Source organism: Anopheles merus, chromosome 3R (genome assembly GCF_017562075.2).
Source record: "Anopheles merus strain MAF chromosome 3R, AmerM5.1, whole genome shotgun sequence".
NCBI classification, from domain to species: domain Eukaryota; kingdom Metazoa; phylum Arthropoda; class Insecta; order Diptera; family Culicidae; genus Anopheles; species Anopheles merus.
Window position 1 is genome coordinate 2,908,953 of NC_054084.1, and position 20,401 is coordinate 2,929,353.

The 20,401-nt window shown below is 53.4% G+C and overlaps 1 protein-coding gene across 1 annotated transcript in view; it reads right to left on the reverse strand.

The window, feature by feature from the left end:
- The window catches only part of LOC121596197 (cadherin-related tumor suppressor), a 53,426-nt gene that overhangs the window by 23,538 nt on the left and 9,487 nt on the right, over window positions 1–20,401 (reverse strand). Inside the window, exons 2-3 of the mRNA XM_041920920.1 lie at window positions 13,927–19,811; window positions 3,010–3,321 (exon numbers count right to left, since the gene is read on the reverse strand). Of these exons, the coding sequence (XP_041776854.1) occupies window positions 3,010–3,321; window positions 13,927–19,290 (5,676 nt within the window). The 5' untranslated portion in view covers window positions 19,291–19,811. The remainder of the gene's footprint in view (window positions 1–3,009; window positions 3,322–13,926; window positions 19,812–20,401) is intronic.

Sequence of the window (20,401 nt, forward strand, 5' to 3'; positions counted from 1 at the left end):
CTCTCTTCCTTCTTGATACTACATGCATGTGTACCGGCAGCAGCGCGGGCCAAGGTAGAGAAAGGAGGAGCACAGCAAAAAGGATGATTTAGAGGTTGGCAGGCTGTCGCTCGCTGGCAAGTGGAATGATGAAGCAGGCCGGATCGAGCAGGCTGATAGGCGAATCACAAACACATAACGCCGTAGATCATCGTAGTCGATCTCGAAGCGAAACGATAGGAGTAAACCAGCAAAAACATACCCCAAATAGACAAACATACGCGTTGGTACGAAAGTACAACACACGTATTCATTGTTACCACCACCAGCTCGTTCGAAAGAATCATACGGATAAGGCAGGAAAACGAGCTGGAATAACACCCTTTCACCCACTCCCCCCTGCGTATCCCAACGGCGCGTTACAGTGCCAAAAAGCAGCAGCACAACAACTTCAAACTTATGGCTATGCTGGGGCGCGTTTCTTCCCCACCAACGGCCCACCACGGCCCGGCCCCGGCCCAGCCCCGCAGCATATAGAGCTACGACTTATATTGATATGTTTTACCAGATTTCCATTTTGTCTATTCTCCGGTAAGCACGTTTGTCAAACCATGGGAGGCCCGTTTTGTGAGCCTGTTCATTAATTTGCCGTTCGCCATGGTTTCTCTCGCTCCCTGCCTTTATTTCTCTTTCTCTTCCTCGCTCGCTTGCTGTCGTTCTATAATAAGTATGGCTAACATTTCTCCGTAGATGTGTCTGGATTTTATCCTATGCTTTGTTGTAACTCGACCAGAGGTTTGTACGGGGACCAGAAATGATCTAGAAAATTTCGGGTTCGCGCTTGCAAATCTAATGCCCAATCTAATGCGGCTGCAATGTTTTGGGTACACGAAACCGTAACAACGTAATCAACGCTGTTTACATCTGCCATCAAAACTGAACGCTCGCTCACGAAAGGGTGGGGAGGGAGCGTGGTCATATATTTTTCTTTTCAAAATCTCCTCCTCAAACACTGCCACCTCCTCCGGTTGCGTTAATTCGCTTGTTCCCTGTGAGCAAAGCACCACCGCACCACCAAACAATCATCGAAACTATTCGGTACATTTGCTTGATCTTGATCTCACATTGGACAAAACGAACCTGGGCGCGATAAAATCTGCCGGTATCGTGCAGCATCGCGTCTGTCCGGGATAGTTCCCCCTCCCCCCCTCCATAGGAAATCGGGCAGGTCGTGGGGAAAGGGAAGTAAGTGACTCACGGTCCTATGTGTGTGGACACATCGCAATCCGTGGGGGTGCTCGTGAAAAGGTGAACCTTAAATTTGTAGAACGTTGATCATTACCTAAGCCACCTCGCGCGATAAACAGAGGAGGGAGGGGAGGCAGCAGGAAGTGGTGAACGAACGAAAAAAAAAAAACACACGGATGATTGAGCGGAGACTGAACTGTGGTCAGTTGATGGATAATCAGAGTTAGCTGGCTGGGGGAAGTTGGTGTGTGAGTGTGGCGGATCTACAAATGAACATTTCATACACACACACACACACACACACACAGAACCGGCTACAGGAGGGAACGAACGGCCTGCTTCGTGATGTCAATCAAACTTTAATAATAAAAGATAACATATGTGTAAGCATAAAAAGGGGAATGGGCGAGGGCAACGTGGCGGAGAACCAAAACCCCGGGGAAAGGGAACGTAAGCGAACGAAAAGAACTTATGGACGCAAAGGATCGGCAATCACGGGATGATCGGATGCGGTGGAATTCGAGTGTCTGTGGAGGTTGATCGGAAAGATAAAGAGCCTGCACGATCGGCTTGGGGTGTCCCGGTGGTGGTGGAGAGAAGTTTCAGTTTATATGCACAATTTTCGGGTAATTTGTAAACCGACACACACACACTCATATATTACAAACTATGAAATGTGTTGGCTGGGTTAATGTCGTGTTTGATTCCTTGTACATGCTAATATGTTGCGTCATTTTACGATTGTTTGAAGATTCTTATACCGTTTCTTGAAAATAGTTGGTTAGAACATTGCGGAATTAGGTTCAAAACAGGCTCTATAGCGTGTAGATTCGGTGCTGGGTAGAATCGCAAGAAGTGAAGCACTATTTTGTGTATACAATATTTGTGAAAGTTACTTTCGGAGTGAGAAATACATTAGAAAGAAGCTGAGAAGTACAGAGAGCACGAGAAAGAGAGAACGAGAGAGAGCTAGGGAGTGAAATTAAACAGCCAAAGCTCGTTCGCTCATTGGAATGCTGTTGGCAGTGGTAACCTTTGACCGCGCCCAAGAACTATCTGTGCCTGCTGGTTTGTGGGAACAGAGTGCTGAAAGGGACAGGTTGGTTAGCTGCTGCTGCTGCTGCTGCTCGAGCCATTAATTCACAATCTCTTGATCTGCAGGCGAGTGTGTATGTGTGCATGCATGTGTGTGTTGGTGCGTGTCTAAACGATCTCGGTACTCTCTGCGCCTGGGGGGGTGGTGCAAACGATCGTATGAATATGCGCACTGCATTCGACATGCGTTTTTAACGTTGGCCGGCGAGCGAGATGACTTTTGCGATTAAGTTGCATCCTCCTCGCATCAAGTGCATAACGCCGCTGGCTGGCTGGCTGGCTCGCTGGCTGCAACGCGTTCGATGCATTCAGGAATACGCGAAGAGCCAGGAATCTTTTTAATGCGTTTCGAATAAATGCGAACATGCAAACGGGGAGCGGGATAGCGCGAGAGACGACGGGGCCGGAAAAGCTTTTATGATTTTTCAGTAATCAATCAAACGCAAGCGCGCGTGAGCCAGAAGACGGGCCGAGAGTGGACGATGGACATTGCCAAAATTAGCTGCCGCGGGATGATGTTTGGCAGGCGGAATAAAACGTTCGAATTCGCTTCCATTTGGTGCCTTTTTGATGCCTTTGGTGGCCAGCCGGAAGTGGAGTGGGGTGGAGTGTGGTGTGTGTAGAGGCACGGGAACGAGGATTCCAATGCCTGAAGGTTTCCCTGCCCAAAAAAAAAAAAGAACCTACCTGAATAGTGATCGTAGTTTCGGTGCTCTGAATACCGTCCGTCACACTGACTTTCAGCCGGTACGAATCCTCCGTCTCGCGGTCGAGCGTATCGCGCAGCCTGAGCAAACCGGTTTCCCGCTCCAGCGCAAACTTCTTCGGCGCGTCTCCGTCCAGCAGCGTGTACTCCAGTTTTCCCAGCGTGTCGGGGTCCGTCGCGGTGATGCGCGCCACCGTCTGTCCGACGGCCAGATCCTCCGACACGCTGAATACCAACGGGAGGTTCTGGAACTTTGGCGGGCTGTCGTTCTTGTCCAGCACGTTCACTCGTATCTGTTCGGAGGGCGAGAAAGAAAAGGGTTGACGATTGATAAATTAAATTACTATGAAAATGCATACAGCGAAATGGGTGGATGTTAAGTGAAGAGTGTAACAGTTGATGTTCAGGTCGATTTGCAACTAAAACCTAAGTACGAGTCTTTCCAGCGGTTTGCCCCTCTCAGTGGGTGTCAAAAATCGAAGAAATTTAATTCAATTTGTTCAACGTTTTATCTGGAGAGGGGAGGGTTAACATGTTTGACGATCCTTTCACTGGCATCAGTAAATTATTTACGACCTTGACTCTCGATCTAGCACGATATAATGCAGCGATGAACGATTGGAGGGGCTCGGCAGCATCGTACAGACTGCTCTGCTGTCGGGCATTTTGATTGGTGCAAAGTAGGGACACGGCGTTACCTTGCATTACCCACTGCAACGGGGTTTTAAGTTTTCAGCACAAATAAAAGGCGCAATATAAATCCCTTTTGGAACGGAGCTGTAGGCAAATCAGACTGCAAAGAAAGGTGTGCAACAACACCCAACGACCCAAGAAGTGATTTAAGCACCAGCACACCACCGTGGCGGTAATCGGACGCGTTCGATTCGTATACGCCAATACGATCAAGTGGGAAAAAAGATATAATTTTAACAGTCTCGTGGTTGTACAAAAAAAAGCACAAGCGGATTTCCTTGCAAATCTCCAAGAAAATGGTGTCTAACAGCCTTTAAAGTGCTGCATCAACACATAAACAGAGAAACGGACGGGGAGTGTGTGTGTGTCAATGGTCCCGAGAGCGCTTGCAACAAAGTTGGCGAAGGCCAAGGCTGCATAATAAGTTGCAAAACAGCGGCGACGGCGACATCGCAGGACTGTGTCTTTTCACACTGCCTCCCCGGCCCACGGCCAGCCCGAGCCCGAGCGTCCAGCAGCGGTCAGAGCCGTGCTATGGCCATATTTAATTCACATCGCTCCGCACGCATCTTTCGGCTCGGCGGTTGTAACGGCTGACGTTTATTTTACGACTTCGCAGGGGAGAGACGCTTTCGCAATAATGTCTGGTAAAATTATTCGCTCACTTTGCTGGCCGCGCTGTGCGTGTAAGTGTTTTTCGTCCTCCCGACATTGTAAACCCGAGCAGGGCAGTAATAAAAGCATTCTTTTCATTCTCACCATTCATTTCCGAAGTGGTTGGCGTTATTTGTTCGTCCAGATAGGCGACACCGCACTCAAAATGCTGCAATGCAATGCAATCGATCGACGATCGATACAGTGACCGGTTGTTTATCTTTCCGGATGTTTCCCCTTTTTATGTCAAACACATTTGCATGGTGGTGGCGGTACCTGTTGCACCAAATGTAGCGCGCTTAAGTATCGTATCGCAAATTAAACGAGTGAGAGAGAGACAGGGAAAAAAAACACAAAGCACAACTATGCAAGGATAATAACAACACCTACTTGGAATGTTTCCCGTTGCTACGCTATTGGGCGCCCGCAGCATCGGTGTGGACCGTGTGCTGCTGTGGAGTGTCTTGTTTTACTATCTATAACCCCAAGCGCAATGCGTACAGGCATGCAAATGGTGAAACATTAAAAAAGTCTTTATGATAGCACATGAAACCAGCAGCAGCAGCAGCAGCAACTGATACGTTTGTCTCGTCAAGAAGCATCAAGTGTATGCCGGGTGGAATGATAAATCTGCAAATGATCGAGCCGGAGCCCCGGTGAATGTGATGGATGGAACTGATGGAGAACGTGCGAAACAGAGCCCGGTGTGTGTGTGTGTGTGTGTAGAACAGACAGGCAAAGGGGCATGTTAAAGTGCCACAGGAACAGGCCAAACTGTGTGCAACAATAACTACAAGCAAGACATTTCCAGCAGGAAGAAATTTTGCCATTGCAATGGGGCGGAATGGGGCGCGATGCGGGGCGGGTATGGGCGCGGAGTTCCCTGCGGGTCATGAAACGGACGAAGGATAAATGCAGCAGTGACGAATGAGACTGAAATTTAATGTTTGCGTACCGTCATCTCATGCGATTTTATGTTTACCGACCGAGCCCAACCGTTGGACGAGCGAGCCACACCGACCCGACCCGACCGACCGGCCGGCCCGACTCAACCGTAGCTCCAGTTGCACCGCACACACACACACACTTCATCTGCATAGTGTGCAGCACTGAGCAGCGCGAAGGGTAGTGCTGGGGTCGGGCCAGGGGCAGGGCCGGCTCCGGCACACAGTGTCCAAGCGAGAAGAAGGGCACACTGTTGATCGAGCGCACCGCAGCAGAAAGGATGTAATGAGCCGGAGAGCCAAGAAGCGGCGGCAGCAGCAGAAGCACAGCCCCATGCAGCAGTCGGGAAGAAATGAGCCCCGGGAAATTTTGCCTTAATGTTGTGCTCTCTAAAACTGGTAAAATATCGAAACAATTACACATTTTTAAAGACAATTAACCTTGTCTCTTTCTGTCTTCTATCTTCGACTGCTTCTCCGTCTCTCTTTTTCCTGTTTTTTGTTGCTGTTATCTGGTCTCGCCATGACGGGACTGGTGGTGTTGGAACACTGGAATGTTGCTTATCTAGAATTAGCTAAAGAAACCACTCGGCACTTGTTTCTGTCGGCACAGAGTGCCATGGCGCTGTGTTGGCTTCTGTTATCGGACAGAAAGAATATTTAAAATTGATTTAAAATCAGTCCTACAATACTTGTGCCATGAACTGAAATAGTGTAATTGGGCATCATACATCACATTTGCGGAACCATTATCCATAAAGTTCCAGCTCGAGTTTCTTTTGTTTAATGTGTCCCCTGCCCAACAATCTAACACGTTGGCCGTTTTTGGAAATAATTTCATTATTATGCTCTGATTATCGTCGACTGGCCGACCACAAAATGAGAGTTTGTACGTTCACCGCGTGCAACCAGTGTGCGCGTGTGTGTGTGTGCGTGTCTCCTTCCATGGCCGTCATGGTAAAAACGGGGGAAAAAAGGGAAAATTAAAAATAAATTATCAGAACTTCTGGAATTACGGAAGCACAAAAAGGGCGGCAAGCAATAAACCCCTGCGCGCCTCTGTGTGTGTGTGTGTGTGTGTGCGTAAGTGTCTCGCATGCGCGGGCCATGCAGAAGAAATCTGCAAGAGTTATAGGCAAAATTGAAACCCATTACCACCAGGGACCATCGTCCCTTGCCCCCCTTGCATTGCTCGCACCGCGCAGCACAAAGGTGGTAGCTGAAGGGCTCTTGGCCGAGCGGCCGGCAGCGGAAAGTATTGTCGAGAAAAGCAAGAAAGGCAACAAACAACAACAAAAAAACAAGCGGAAACTCTCTTTGCAGTGCAGCGGGTTCGTGTTCGGTTGCTCGGCGATGGCCCTTTGCTGGTCGCACTGCGAGCGATCGAGCGAGCCCGGCGGTGCTGCGATGGACAGGCGAGATTTACACGATCTGTGTGCGAACGTCTGACGAACGGACGGCAAACGATTAAAACCTTGGTGAAGCAACGATCGAAGGGGGCCCGTGAACGCAACGCGACGCATTCTGCAGCCGAAAGCTTGAACCAAACGATCTCTAACAAAAAGCCACCACCCCAAATACGTATGGGCATTGTTTTGAGGTCGTCCTTGTTTTCCGCGTCAAAAGTGCCATAGAAATTAATACGAGGCGCGTTCGGGACAAAAACATCATTTCGGCAGCAGTGCATTTATGACGGCGGATGAGTACGAAACCGTCCTTTCTGTGGCGTGAAAATAGCTGCTGGTTTGGCATTGATCATGGGAACATTCAAAGTGTGTGTGTGTGTGTCGAGTGTTCTTTTATGCTGCAACTACATTTTCCGGTGTCTTAAAGAAAGAAGCGGAAGATTCTAAACTTTAATGCCTCTCAAAAGCGATCGCAAACTGAACTGAATGGATGCAGTGGACGATGATGGTGGTGGAGTTGGTGGAGTTGGAACAATGATAAATGGAACATCGTTTCGCTCGCGGAATCCATTGCCGGCTGTCACTGCCGGCGCAAAATGTCACCGTGTCGTGGTGAAATCAAGCTCATATTCACTTCAAACGCTCGAGTGTCCCGTCTCCTTACCCCCCCCCCCTCCATCCCGACTCTTGGACGAGCGATTCTGGTAACGCACGGCCGCCGCCGCCCATGGTCATTACCAAGATCTGGGGTGCAAATTTAAGTGCACGTAAATTCAAACAACATCGCCGACCGACCGATCGGCAGCGGGGGGGGGGGGGGAGAACGCACGTGTAATGTTTCGGGCCGTGGTCGTCCCGGGGTTCGGTCGTACCCATGTCCCCATGTGTGCTTAATTATTCCGAGAATTAAAGCGATGAGCGATGATGGTAGCGAATGCGTTTGGCCCACCATCAACGCGCGCAGCGGCGGTGGCGCAGAAAGAAGGAAATGGAATGCGACGTGCCGCAAGGTGGGGGGGGGGGAGAACGGGACGACACGGTGGCGAGGCGCATGAGGCCGCCATGTCCAATGGGGCGACACGCCATCACTCATCGTCGTTAATACTGTCGCGGTTAGGAGAATGCGCCGAGTTGTTGAGGGAATTTCGAAAGATACCGGATCAAGATAGGGAGGAGAAAACGTAAAAGCATAAAATGGACCACAGCTTGCGAATTGGCATTCTTTGGTGGCCGACAGGCAGGGTAATGGGGGGTGCGGGGTGGGTTGCGTTGTGGAGAAGGTAAACGAAACGGAGGCAGGAGTTGCTAGCGGGGTCCAAAAAAGGACGGGTTTGTTGCGCCGATTCTCGTCATGCATTAGTGTCCGGTGCCTATGCACGGCCGCCGTGGGATGGATGGGGGTTTTCTTTTATTTCACCTACCTTCTTACGTAAGGGAAAGAAAAGCGAAGGAACGAGTGCGAGAATAGCAGCATGAGGGAAAAGGAGACGAATGGTGCCGGCTAAAAGGAGTGAAGGCGCTAGTGCTAACATTTAGAAAAGGGAGAAGCACACACTCACACACACACATACAGCGACAGTTAGGTAGTAAAACCAAGCGAGCTCTAAAAGTGTCTCAGCTGAAGCCGTCAAGATTTTGCACGGTTTTGGTGTTTTTTACCTTGTGCCGTCGTTGTCTTGCTGCTCGGGACTGGCGCGACCAATATAAGACCGCAAAAGGGCCGCAATGGCAGCAGCAACGGGCACTACTATTGCACCGTAAGAAATTGCCACGCTGTACACAGAGGGACACGCAACCAAAGCACCAAACTCCGAATGAGACGCGTGAAATTGGAGCCAAATTTAAATAAATTAAATAATCACGCACCGACGCAACACAGCGGCGCGCAGCACATTTTTCCGCCAGCACTGAGATATCGCACTGATTGTGTGTGCGCGCACGCAGTGTCCCTGCGGAATTTGAACCTGAAGCTAGCTGATACCGCAACCAACTATTTCAAAGTTGGTATGGAATAGTGAAACGAAAGCGGCTGGAAGCTAGATCGCTTCCAACTTCGGAGGTTCGGACCCAAAATTGCCCCGCCGATGGGGCTTGTCTCGGTACCACCGGGAAATATGACATTACACCCGGATGTGCAGCGCGCGAGCTCGCTTTGGAAAGGGCGTACGTGGAGGGCAGAAAAACACAACACCAAACCCACTACTACTACTACTCCCCGAAAGGATCGAGCCGGGCGTGCGCACCTTCCAGAGACGGTTGAGAAATCGTATCACTAAAAGCCGCGTCGCGTCAATCGTTAGAGCCCTAAAACCAGGGGGGCCCGGGACACTGATGGTCTACTGTTACGATAGCCCACCGAACGGCGACTGGCAACTTTCACTTACCGGCAGCGCAGCGCTCGAAAATACATACATTTCAATTAAAGGTACATACTTTCAATTTTAGCGTTACGTGCTGCGCACTTGGTGTCGTGGATCGTGGAAATCGTGGCTACCGGCAAACGGCCCAGGTTGACTGCCAGCCAGGTTCTCTTCCTCTGCTCCTCCGCCGCTCGTGGTTGTTGAGATTGAGTGCGGCTGGGTTGTCATGGCCGATGCCGCCATCTCACAACACACTCCCCACATATTTTTCCTTCCCTTTGCTTCCGTAGTGGCGGCAGGAGCTTTTTTTTGTGCATCTGCTCTGAGCTGCTCTTTCGATGTGTGTGGGGTTCAGTTCCAATGGCTCAAACCACTGTGTGTGTGTGTGTGTGTGTGTGTGTGTGTGTGTGTGTTTGATTTTTTGCGTCGTTTCCCTTCATGCTAATTTGAGTTATTGATACTCGCGTCCCACGATTTGTCGGCTGGATGTCGCAAACAAGTCGCTTTGGCGTCGCTTTGAGAACCGTAGAAAATAGATTCCCGCTCCCGTGGGTACGTTTAATTAAATCACGAATCAAACAACGCTTTTCCCTGCTGCACGGCGCGGGTCTCACGGCGGGTGCGTTTGGATGATCGGGTCGGCACCTTGGAGGAGGAGACGTTCGTTAGCGGGTCCGTCGGGATGCCCAAAAAGTCGGGACAGAGAGACTCACGGCAGTCTGGCCAATATTCCCGAAGCGCGCGCGCGCTCCGGTGAGATAGTTAAAAATTTATTCGTTCGAAATTAGTGCCCTCTGCTTGCTTGGGCACTCCGTCGTCGTCGTCGGCGTCGTGTGTTAGCCATCTTGTAGAAATCCATCCCTTTATGCGTTTCGCTTTTGCCGTGCAGCTTTTCTGCCCAACCGGACACCACGGCAAGTTTGACAAGCTGTATGAGCGCCAAACGAAATGCGGCTACTATGCGGCGAGCCTCAACACGAACACGTTTGGAAAAAGGACCTCGCGTACGGTTCGCTCATTCGCCCGGGAGCCACTCGGGAGCACGCGGACGGTCGTGGAAAAGACATGAAAAAATGTACTTCTCGCTCGCGCCGGCCATCAGCTTATTCAGCCCCGCCGCTGCCGAAACGTTAAGTGCCACGTTTGCGATCGCAGGCACGGTTTTGGTCAATTTTGGGGATCGGGACACACGATCAGCCGCCAGCAACAGCAGCACCGAAGCAACCCGTGTGCAACGGGGAGCAAACAGGATCTTTCCTACTTAGCATTCACGTCTCATAAAGCATTTAGTCGAACTGTTTTATCATAACAATACCTTTTTGTTTGAAATATGTTGATGCGAAACGATTTTATGACGATGTTGATTGATCTATGGAATTTTCCATCAAAGGAATCTCCGTACCAATTCTGCTAGTGGTTGTGCCAATTTCAAAGCTGCGCCTCAACGTGCGTTGCGTATGTTCGTGTATGTGTATGTATGTGCCCCATGACCTCAATTTTGAGCTCCCCTCATCTCGATTCGACCGGTGTTAGATTCGCACATATTCATGTGTGTAAAGTTTTCCAATCAAACCCAATTCCGAAAAAACCCCGATTGATTAGTGATGACATTTGCATTGGAAACAACATCGTCCGTCATTTTCCGGGCATAAATCTTGACTTTCTATCGGTGATTTAAAATTTGAACAGAACGAACATTAAAGTGAGAGGAGTAAGAGTGCGAGGCACTGGGAAGGCACCAGGCATAAACCACAGACCAACGACGACCATCCTTCTCTCTCTCTCTCTCTCTCTCTCTCGGCATGCCCTTCACCGCAATCAATGGCCAAATGATGCTCCGGGCCGAATGATGGGCGGCCAAAGAAGAAGAAAGCGAGGAGATAGAAGAAACGCAAGAAAACCGTTTCCATTGGTACGCTGGCTGCTGCTGCTGCCGCCGCCGCCCCGCGGTCGGTTGGTGGTGGAGCAATTTGAGGTTGGGATTTATCGGCGGTTAGACACTCGTTAGGAACCTCATCTTATTTGATTCATCGTTTGTGCGCGGGTTGTTTGCGTATCATATTTAGAGAGCGGTCGAGAGCCGGCCGAAAGCACGAAGACGGCCGGTGAATGTCCGACGCCTGCTGGTGATGCAATGCGGAAACGTGAAAGTATCCGCAATTACTCCTTTTATTAGCTTGCGCAACAGGATCACGCCTAAAAGCGCGGCTCCCGATCCGCTATGATAGATAAGTCCAGTAGTGACGTCTTTGCTGTAGTTTCCAACAGCATCCCTGAGTAGCCATCGATGTTCTTAAGGCTTGTATAGCAAATTCCTTAATATAATTGGAAAAAGAAACCCCGAACAGTGTCACCGAACAGTTGGGATGAAGTGCTGATGAAACAAAACATCTAACTCAAGAAGGAAACTGTGTGCTTAGAAAATCTCCATCTGTTCAAAGGTTTGGCATGTGAAACGAAGCTCCGATCGGCTGCTCTTGCTGCAATTTAATTCCAGCTTCCTACATACACGAGCGCTTGTGTCTGTGTGGATAGGGCAGAGAAGGCAGCTGAGGGGAGAAAATTTTGTTAAATTATTCAAATTGAACATCGTTTACCAAAAACAAACGATAATTACTATCGATCGAGAGACCTAGCGCGTTTCTGGCCAGCGTTGGCTGCTGCTGCTGCGCCTCACTGCTCTCGTGCAGATTGCGATCATAAACGAATAGAATGCTTATTAGTGGTGGTGGTGGTGGTGGTGGCCGGTCGGTCGGTCGGTCAGGTAGGCACAAGCCCTCCCAATGTTCGCACACGGAACCACCTTCTCTTGCATTTGACTATTCCTGTCGATCTTCAAATTCCAAACACAACCGAACGGGGTTGTGAAATTGAGCACACATCGTGGCAGTTGGCGTTGGCCGTTTTTTTGTGTTTGTTGTTTGGTACCACATCACTACCATGCTTTGGAGGAGTGATCGAAATTAGTTCAGGAATAATGATCGAGTGCTTCTCCGTTCGTTCGATCATCGTGGGTTGCTGGCTGGCTGGCTGGCTGAATGGAAGTAACGGCGTTTGGAGCCACGGCTCGTGTGGGCATGAGGTTTTTTGTGTTATATTTGGCCACAATGCTGTGTGTTGTGCGGAAAGAAGGTTGAACAATTATATTTTCGTCGGGCATTAAAGATGTGATTGTGATGTGAATTTCCTTTATTCGACCTGGTACGAATGTTGCTTCTAACGATTTGCAGTGTTGTTTTTGGCTATGGCTGTCTGTCCGCAAAATATGAATCGAATGAACCTGAATGGCAAACAATTGACCATTCTTAACTCTTTCCACTTTACTCGGCTTGGTGTTTGTGCGTACTGAGAGGAAAAATCCATACGGCCGAGGGAGAGGCCCTTCGCTTGTGCCAGCTTGTGTGCATGAAACGCTCGATGAAAAATGCATCTCCACCGATGCAACCACAATTGCGACCGATGCTCGGTGCTAGAACAAAACACTACGCACACCGGGTGAAAGGGAACTGGGCGCCCGATAAAAGTGCGCCCCAGCGCATTGTGCAGGCAGGGGAAAAGAGATTGTAACCGTATCTCTCTGCGGGGCAGAAACCATGCAACCGCCGGGAAGTGCATTCTTTAATATTTTTCCCTCACACAGAAACACCTATAATCTGGCGTCATAATACCTGCCTAGAAGCGATGCGAATATGTTATGCAGCTAGTCATTTGGTTCTCATTATGTATCACGAGGATCGGATACCCACCCGAGGGCTGTCCGAGGTATGCCAAAAAGTGGAAAACACAATGTTGTTATGTGTTTCCCAAAAACTGCCCAAAAATGTGTGTGGTGCACTTGCGTGAGACTGTGTGAGATGGTCAAGCGGGTCAGGTTTCGATTGCAATTTGCCTACCCAGGTTCGTCGCTTGTGCATGTATCGAATTCTTTTCCGACACTGTTTGGCACCGTAATTTTGAACGATTTGGCGCCCATGTCATCGACAAATGGAGTCCAAAAAAGAGAGGATTTTCTCATATTTAATATAATCATTCATCTCGTTAGATTGTTACAAGTAAATACAAAGATACAGAGAGTGAGTAATAATGCTTAGTATTTAATAAAGCTCAGCAAAACGAGCTATACATGAAAGAATCTCGTGATTCTTGTCGCACCTTCAACAGCGATGAAATGGTGATGATTTACGTTTAAAACCTAAACCTGGTGATGATGATGATGATGCTGAAACCCCAACTGAAATAGCAACGAGAACTACACTAGGGCGTACGCAGCAGAGATCTACCCACAGCCAGAATCTCGTTAATGAGTGTGTTCGGAAGGTGTCTCGCTTATCGGGCGTACACCATCAAGAAATATTTGGCGAGGAAGTTGCAACCCGCCGGCAACCCAAGCGGCAGGCAGTGTGGGTGTAAAACAATGGGGCTGGGAAAAGCTTAGTCAGCTTAAAAAAGCGAGCCATAATCGTAAATAGCGATTCAGCCTTCGCCCCGCGTAGGGCAATCAAATGGGTACGAATAAAAGTAAAGGATCGTAAAGTCTGGCCGAAAGATGCGCGCAAGATAAGCGACATTAGCATTAGAGCTTTTCCCCTGCCTTTACGAGCATAGGAGGGGTTTTGCCGTGCGCCTTGTCAAAGCGTGATTTGGCAGGTTGATTTAATTAGGGCGTAATTTCTCTATCACACTCCTCCCGAGAGCCGGGGGCGCCGACCATTTAGATACATATTCACACTTTGCGTGGGTAGAGAGAGAGTTGGTAGATTATCTTATCCCCGTCGTTATTCCCATACTCTGTTACTTCCCCCTCTGACGCTACCAAAAAAAGGAAAACAATAGCTACTTACCCGGGTGCTGGTTGTCCTGGGCACGGTACCGACGGCGACGGCGTACACCTCGACGTCGTAATGCTCGATGCCAGCTTCACGGTCCAGCTCGGCCGCGGTCGACAGAATGCCCAGCTTGGTGTCGATATCGAACAGCCGGTTGACCTGTCGCCCGTTCGACCCGGACGTGACGTTGGTGACGTAGTACTCGATGTCCGACACCGAGTTCAGGTAGGCGGAAACCGTCAGAATGCTGGTGCCAATCGGTTCGTTCTCCGACACGCTGCCCGACAGGTCCTTCTTGGCGAACACGGGCCCCGAGGAACTGCTGCCGGGAGCTCCCGTCGTCAGGATGGTGATGTACGCGTCGCTGCTTTTGCGCTCCGCCTGCACGGCCTCGTCCGTCGCTCGGACGGACAGTTGATAGCGGGTGTCCGGTTTGGGGATCGGCTTGCGCAGCGTGATCACGCCCGTGGTGCGATGCAGCTGGAAGATGTCCGTATTCCCACCGATCATCTCGTACGTGACGAGCCCGTTCGAGCTCGAGTCGGCGTCCTGCGCGTGTATGCGCATAATTTCGCCCATGGCACTGTCGCGCACCGGCAGAATGGCGGCATTCATCGACACGAACACTGGCGCATTGTCGTTCACGTCCTCCACGATGACGGTGACGAGCTTTTCCGCGGAAAGTCGCTGGGCCGGTGGGGCGGCCTGGTCGGTGGCCAGCACGGTGAGCCGGTACGTGTCGATGGCCTCCCGGTCGATCAGGTGCAGCGTGTGAATGACGCCGGTGGTCGGATTGATGCCAAAGTGGCGCTCGCCGTCCCCGTCCTGGGGGTCTTGGTGGGCGATCTCGTACCGCACCTTGCCGTTCAGGCCCGAGTCGGGATCCTCCGCCGTGACCGTCACAATCGGCGTGTTCAGTGGAATGCCTTCGCGAATTTGCCGCACGATCGCGGTGTTCGGGAAGGCGGGCGGGTTGTCGTTGGCGTCGATCACGTTGACGGCGAACAGGATGGTGGTGGCCAGCCGTGGATTGCCTCCGTCCGCGGCCGAGATGTTGAGCGAGTAGCTCTGCGTGTCCTCGTAGTCGAGGGCACGGTGCAGGTACAGTGCGCCCGACAGCGCATCGATGTGGAACGTGTCCCGCCGGTTGCCGGCCGCGATCGAGAAGGCAATCTGCGCGTTCGCCCCAAGGTCCAGATCGGTCGCGCGGAATCGCATCAGCTCGGTGCCGATCGGGGTCGTCTCCACGATCGCGATTTGGCTCAGTGTCTGCGTGAACTCGGGCGCATCGTCGTTTTCGTCCAGCACCTCTATCGTGACGGTGGTGGACGCGCTCAACCGGTGCTGCTTGGAGGCATCGTGCGCCACCACCGTCAGTCGGTAGGAGGCCGTCGTTTCGCGATCCAGTGCCCGGGCGAGCGTTATTTGGCCGGTAGAGTCGTCGATAGCGAATCGCTCCGCCCGGTTCCCTTCGGAGATGTAGTAAAACACGTCCCCGTTCAGCCCTTCGTCGGCGTCGTGGGTGTAAACGCGCACCAGCTGCGTGCCGATCGAGGCGCCCTCGGAGATCTGCACCCGGTAGGGTGCGCGCACAAACACGGGCGCATTGTCGTTGACGTCCGTAATAAACACCTTGATCTTGACGCGATCCCTCAGCCGAACGGCCCCATTGTCGGAAACGGTTGCTTCCAGCGCGAGGAAACTCTGACCGCCGAGGGCTTCGCGGTCGAACGAGCGGCGCGTGCGGATGAAACCGTTGCGCGAATCGATGCTGAAGTCCTCCTCGCGGTCCTTCCCGCTGGCCGACGATCCTCCCGCCGACGACGTGGAAGACGTCGAGGAGAGTGTGTAGATCAGCTCGGCATTGCGCCCAATGTCGCGATCGATCGCCGTCAGCTTGCCCACAAACGTGTCGGGCGGCTCGTTCTCGGCCACGCTAAACACGAACGTCCCGTTGGTAAACTGCGGCGCGTTGTCATTCTCGTCGATGACGTGCACAATCACCGGCACGGACGAGCTGCGCGACACCGGCCGGCCCTCGTCGGCGCACGCGATCGTCAGCGCGTAGTAGTCGCGCTCCTCGCGGTCCAGCGCGCTGCGCACGAACAGGTAGCCGTCGGGAAAGATGCCAAACTTGCCGTCCACGTTGCCCTCCACGATGGCGTACGAGATGCGCCCGTTCGGTCCGACGTCGGCGTCGGACGCGGCCAGCGCGAAGAAGCGCGAATTCACCGGCATCGACTCGAGCAGCGACGTCTCGTACGAGGTGTGATCGAACACGGGCGTGTGGTCGTTCACGTCCTCCACCGTCACCTGCACCGTGGTGCGTGTCGTCAGCGGTGGGCTGCCTCCGTCGGTGGCACTCACCTCGAGCGACAGGACGGTGCCCGGTTCGACGCCGATCGAGCGGTTGAGGTAAATCACCCCGCTCGTCTCGGCGATGCGAAACAGACCCTGCGGATTGCTGCTCAGCCCGAACCGCACCTGGCTGTTCGCGCCCGTGTCCGCGTCCTTCGCCTTCGCCACGTACACCTCCTGCCCGACGGCCGCATTTTCCGGCAGCCGAATTTCGTCGTGCTCGTACAGAAAGGCCGGCGCATTGTCGTTCACATCCACGACGGTGACGTTGACGGTCGTTTCCCCGTAGGCGAGCCCGTTCCGTGCCGCCACCGTGAGCCGGTACAGTGCGCGCTGCTCGCGATCGATGTGCCGCGCCGTGCTGATCACACCGGTGCGCTCGTGTATGCGGAAGCTGGCGGCCGAGTCGCCCCGCACGATCGCAAACACCACGTTGGACGAGCCGGCGGAGGCCGAGCCGGAAGCAGCAGCCCAGCGCGTGCGCAGCTGGCCCACCTCTCGCTCTTGCGGTGACTTTTGTCGCCGCTCCAGCCCGTTGTCTTCCAGCAGGCGAAAGTCGTACCCTGTGGGGGACGGTGCATCAAACCCAATCTCCTCGACGAGCGACTCCTTGACCACCTCGACGACGGCGTCCTGCTCGGCCCGCCGCCCACCACGATCTTTGCAGCCCACAATCACTCGATGGACCGGCTTTGGCGACTTCTGCAGGCTGGACCGTAGCGTCAGCGCTCCCGTACTCGCATCGATAGCGAACAGAGCGGCATCAGTGGTCGGACCGCCGACCAGCTCGTACTGCACGATCGCATTCTCACCCTCGTCCCGATCGGTGGCGGTCAGCTGCGCGATCAGCGTACCCTCCGGAGCGTCCTCCGCCACCGGCACAAAGTACGCGCGGGGATACAGCTCCGGGCTGTTGTCGTTGGCATCCTCGACCGCGATGCTGACGGTAGCGCTGGACGATTGCGGCGGCGAACCGTGGTCGCGGGCGATCACCACGAGCGTGTAGGCCGCGACCAGCTCGCGATCGAGCGCCCGGCGCGTGGCGATCTGTCCCGACAGTGCGTCCAGCTCGAACGTGCCCGGATAGTTGCGCTCCACGCTGGGGTGAAACGAGTACGTGATGCTCCCGTTCGTCCCCTGGTCGTGGTCCACGGCTGCCAGCGAGACAACGACCGTGCGCGGTGGTGCCGTCTCGCTGAGCGTCACGTTCAGCAGCGGCTGCGCAAAGGCCGGCGCCTCATCGTTCTCGTCCAGTATGGTGACCTTGAGCTGGGTGTGGGCCCACTTCGGATTGGGCCCGCCGTCCCGGGCCGAAATGCTCAGCTCCACGTGCCCGAGCACCTCGCGGTCGAGCGGCGCCCGTGTCGTGATCAGACCGGAGGCAGGATCGATCCGGAACCACTGGTCCCGGTTGCCGGCCACAAAGTCGTAGAAGATCTGCGCATTCACGCCGGTATCCTCGTCCATGGCGGTAATGCTGGCCACGTACGTCCCCGGCGGGGCCAGCTCGCTCAGCACCGCCGAGTACTCGGACTTTTCGAACACCGGCTCGTGATCGTTCACATCGTTCACGTGGATGATGAGGTGGGCGGTGGCGGTGCGGGGCGGCGCACCCCGGTCGATCGCGACCACGGTGAGGTTGTACTTCCCGATCTCCTCCCGATCGAGCACCCCGTTCACGCGCACGATGTAGAAGCTGGGCGACTTCTCCAGCCGAAAGTGTTGCAGATCGTTCCCCGCCACGATGCGCAGGCTGGTGTCCCCGTTCAGGCCCTCGTCGGCGTCCACCACGGACACGGCCGCCACGACCGACCCGTTCGCCGCGTTCTCGTCCACCGTCGCGAAGCTGCCGGTCGGCGGGAAGTATTGGAACCGTATCACCGGATCGTGATCGTTCGTGTCCACCAGGTTGACCGTGACGTAGGTGCGGCCGTCCTGCCGCGGCGTGCCGTGGTCCCGCGCAAACACCGTAAACACGCAGCTCTTCGGGCAGCTCCGTCCGCCCTCGTGGCAGTTCTGGTGCGGGCAGGTCAGCTGCTCGGTCGTCGCAATCACGCCCGTCTCCGGGTCGACCGTGAACTGCGTCTCCGCGTCGGCCAGATAGTACGTGATCTTGCTGTTATCCCCCAGGTCGCTGTCCGACGCCATCACCTGCAGGACGGGCGTGCCGGGCAGCACGCTCTCATTGAGCGACACGATGTAGTCGCTGTGGTCGAAGATCGGCGGGTTGTCGTTCACGTCCAGTATCGTCACGTTCACGCGCAGATAGCCGTACCGGGCCGGCTCACCGCCGTCGCGGGCCGAGATGTTGAGCGCGTAGAAGCCGCGGCTCTCCCGGTCGAGCTTGCCCGTCGTCTCGAGATGCAGATAGTACACGTCCCCGTTCGGGCTGGTGGTAACGGCGAGCCGGAACTTTTCCTCATGGTTGCCCTCCACGATGCGGTAGTCGTCGGTGACGCCGTTCTCGCCCGCGTCCCTATCGGTGGCCGCATCCAGCAGCAGCCGCGTCCCGGTGATGGCACTCTCCGAGAACGAGACCGCGATCGTCGGCTCCGGAAACTCCGGCGCATTGTCGTTCACGTCCAGCACGGTGATGCGTACCTCGATCGGGTACGTCGGCTGGCTGGACAGTATCACCAGGTCGTACCGGTCGGCCCGCAGCGCTTCCCGGTCCAGCACGGCGTTCGTCTTGATCTCGCCCGTGCTCGCGTCCAGCACAAACTCCCGCGGCGGTTCGTTGAACCGATAGGTGAAGCCCGGCTTGGTAGGGATGTAGCCCACCACCGTGCCCTTCGCCTCGTTCTCAAACACATTGAACTGTACGCGCGTCTCCACCGCCCGCGACTGCATCGCCCCATCGCTCGAGGAGCGACGCCGCGGCACGATCACCACACCCGGACCGGGCCCCGGCCCCGGCCCGGGACTGTGCGCACCCACCTGCTCGATGGCGGCTGCGGCCAGCAGGCCCAGCGTGGCCACCAGCAGCCAACACATTATTTTCACCACACTGGCACAATACATTTTCTTCTCCTGCTTCTTCACTTGCTGCTCTTTCCTAAAGCTTTGCTACAACACGGAAGGGACGAAAGCCCTCTCCCTCCTCCTCCTACTCCTCCCCACACTCTCTTGCTGGATGCTGGGATTTTGAATTCTTCACTCGGCGGCGGCACCTCCAGGCACCTTTACGCGTGTGCTAGTCAGGTGCGTCATAATATTGCCAAAATGTTGCTAAACCGATGCAATGCTGCGGCACATTCGCTCGGTTTGCTGCTACTCGTCATGCTACTACTGCGGCCTGCCATAAGGACTCGCTACTACCACGTGCACACGGACGATAACGCTAGCGACACTGTCATCACGCACACAACAATTGCACTATTTGAAGCTTAAAACACACCCGCGCGCACACACGCACACACTTGGTAGGGAAATTACGGCACGCACAGACTCTAGCCTAAGTTGATTGAGCACTTGAAGTTATTGGCAACGCAGTTGATTCGTATCTGCAATTTCGGTTGGCAGCCAAATGCTGTGGGGATTATCTGCAAAAAAAGGAGAAAAAAATCTATTAAAATAGTGTGTTGGTGTGGTGAATTATTTCCTTTTAATTGTTTGCTTGTTTGGTTTGATTTCGACTGTCTTCAACCATATTATAAGCGACAAATTCAATTAGTCACCGCCTGGCACCTATTTGCTGGCTTAAAACGAAAGGCAAGATAAAGACGGGGAGAGAGAGGGGCAGCTTTTCTTCCTGCAACTCACGCTAACGAACAACAACAGTGCAGCGAGCAGCATAAATTCATAATTATAATAAACAAGACAGCAGACTCCGCGCTCTGTCTCTCTGTCTCTCTCATCGCCGTGCCGTGGCCCCACACAACACCACACGCACTCACACACATAGGCACATAATATTTCGATGTATCTAATTTTTTCCGGTCCCTTCTCCTCGGCATTCGTGGCTCGCGGCCGGCCGCTGTGTGGTACGGTGGTATGTCAAGAGTCGCCTAGTCCGAGCAGCATCCTCTCTCACTCTCCACCCAGGTCACCCGTTGCTGCCATTGCCGCTGCGCGCTACTACAAAACTCCTCTCCCATGAATGTGTGTATGTGTGATGAAGTTTGCCCTTTTT